This window comes from Saprolegnia parasitica, assembly GCF_000151545.1.
Source record: "Saprolegnia parasitica CBS 223.65 unplaced genomic scaffold supercont2.987, whole genome shotgun sequence".
In the NCBI taxonomy this organism is placed as follows: Eukaryota; Oomycota; class Saprolegniomycetes; order Saprolegniales; family Saprolegniaceae; genus Saprolegnia; species Saprolegnia parasitica.
Window position 1 is genome coordinate 1 of NW_012157381.1, and position 2,657 is coordinate 2,657.

General features: G+C 53.3%; 1 protein-coding gene across 1 annotated transcript; it reads left to right on the forward strand.

Annotated features, from left to right (window-relative positions):
* Positions 1-2,270: 2,270 nt before the first annotated feature.
* SPRG_18119 (hypothetical protein) lies at positions 2,271-2,629 on the forward strand (the record flags this gene model as incomplete). Its single annotated transcript, XM_012357551.1, has 1 exon — positions 2,271-2,629. A coding segment is annotated over one exon (359 nt), but the record flags the coding sequence as incomplete, so codon positions are not given.
* Positions 2,630-2,657: the final 28 nt, after the last annotated feature.

A 2,657-nucleotide genomic window follows, 5' to 3' on the forward strand; every position in this document is an offset into this window, starting at 1 on the left:
GTTGCTGTTCGGTGATCGTGTCTGGGTGTGAATCGCTTCCAACGACTGACCACTGGCGTTCTTCGAACACACCAAGGAGCATGCGGTGATGCGCTGTCCGACCGCTCTGTCCGACCATAAAGCAAGTGTTTAGGATGTTTGCACCAAATGACGCGCCATGCAAGGCGACGACATTGCTTTTTCCCCTTTGACAGACGCCACCACGCGCTACAAGTAGTAGCGATGTATCTGTCGTACTTGGATCCCACAGCCGCGATGGCACCAGTGTATCGCACTGCAGGTGCCGTTGCGGCTGCAAAGACAGCTCATGACCAGCAAATGCTGTACATCCCACTGCTGTGGCGTCTTGGTCATCCGCTTCTTTTGATGACGAGGCGTTGAGCGCGCCACTTGCAGAAATGACAAGAAGCGTCCCCTCGAGGTGTGTCGTCGCGCCAACATACAGAAGTACAGTATCAATCTGCAAAGCCATCCAAATATGCCATTTTCAGTGTCGTTGAGTGGCCCCTTGGTTGTGGCGCTAACGAGAGCGTGAAAAAGGTACTAGTACATTCTAGATACGAAGGATGCCTTGGGTATTCCTGTACCGTCCTAAGCACTAGAGAGGGAGTGTGTCGAGGATGCCCTTCAATGTCGTGTTGCGATCGTCTATCACCTTTTGTCTGGTGGATTCATGAAGCAGAAGCGTCGTAGATGTGCTCCAAGCTGCAAGCGTAGCGGCAGCGTTTAAATAACGTTGAAAGAAAATGCACGTAGCGGGTACACCGTGGTCGTCTTTAAAGAGACGACGTCGACAGCTTGTGCGCCGTGATTGCCTGCAACCCCTTGTCACCGGCTCGTTTTCAGCCCCGTGGGATCCCGACCTGGGACCAATTCCTTGCCTGGAACCAAGCGCAAGGCTGCAGGACATTGACCGACTTGGCGCTAAACCTAACAAGTCGTAGACTGATACTCGTCGTGGACCAATCACGTGTGGCGCGTCCACATCACATGTGCTGCTGTGCGGTACAAAAACGTGCGTTTCAAACAGACCAATCACAGCGCTTGGCAATGGGATCTTTTGGTGCTGCTGGCGATCGTGCATTTTGAGATCACCAAAAATCGGAGTGCACTGGAATTTGGCGAATCTGGGGATGTATGATCGTGCCGCGATTTTCATTCAGGAAAACAGTCAGACTAAAGCGAATACGTGCCATGAACACTGTGTGGCGTGAGGTGCCACAACTGCTGTACAAACAAACGTTAGGCACGGGAGTGGATTCGTACGAACACAGGTTGTGTGACGTCCGCAGTTACTGGAAAGGCTGAGAGAATGAGAAATAAGAATCGATTGATCAATGACCCTAAACGCAGTCGCAAGACAGTTTCGAGCCGATCGTGGAGTACATTGCATGCAAGACCTCTATAGAGAGGTTCCTTATAGGTTGGCACATGTACATGCATGTGCAATCCGATTTTTTCTTGAAAGACCGAGCTACTTACTACACTGCTGCTTAGTACACACTACTGTGTACTAAGCAGCAACCGTGTTGATGACGTCAAAATTGTCCGTTTTGTGTTGGAAGTAGTAAATGGAGTCAACGAATGGGAGCGAACAATGCTGCTGGAAATGTCGGGTCCATGACGTGCTGTTTGTGTAGAAAGGTACTTCACGAAAACAAATTACTGAGTTACCTCGCGACTGCCTCGCGACCAACTAACGACCGACCAACGACCTCCTCTCAACCTACGTGACTACTTGATATAATGCTAGGACTACGTAGTTATACATGGAGTATTACCTCCTGTCCAACTCGAGTGATGTGTACTAGTAAGCTGTACCATACCGCACATTCGTGCATGGACAACGCGTCCATTTTCTTCTTGGAACGTTCCCCACCTGGATTGCATTTGCGACACATCGCAAAAGGCACAAGTTGTCCATTACACCGCCTGTCGCACACATCGCATGCATGGCAGTGGACCGATCCATGCGATCGAGCCGCTACCTGCTACCGGTATACGGGTACCGATGTTTCGTAAGACGTGAGACCCGCCGTCGGTTCTATTCTTGCACCCGTGCGTACAGGGTGCGACGCTCGCCAAACGCATCGTTTGTTGGTTCTCCGTGCAGCCCGGCCTGTTTTTGGTCCTTCGAGTGCCGATCTTCGCAATCACTGCGTGATGCACGCTACAGGATACCCTTCCGAGAACGCTCCGCTCGTGCAGACCCGGATCGGCAACTCGCCAATCACTCCACATTTTCCATTTCCCGAACACGGAGCGCGATCATGGTGCTCGTATCTCGACCGACAGCGCTGGGTCTCTTGCTGCACGCGGCGGTCGCGGCAGGTGCACTTACCTGCGTCCGTGATCCGTCCATCAAAAGCGCCGTCGGCAACTGGTGCATGTGCCAGCCGTGCCATCTCTGCGAATATTCGCTCTTCAAGGGGTGCCAGCCCATGACACAGAACGCCATTTCGCTCTCGAACGGGTCAGACATGCCCTCCAAGCAGCCGATTGTGGACCCGGCGGCGTGGTTTCTCTCTGAAGCCGAGCTCACGCGCAGCCGCGGCGGCGTGCCCCGGTCGTCGCTGGCGACGGCGACATCCGGTAACCTCGTCGACGTCTACCCCGACACGAGCAGCGCGTTTGCAGCCATGCACGACGACGTCGCG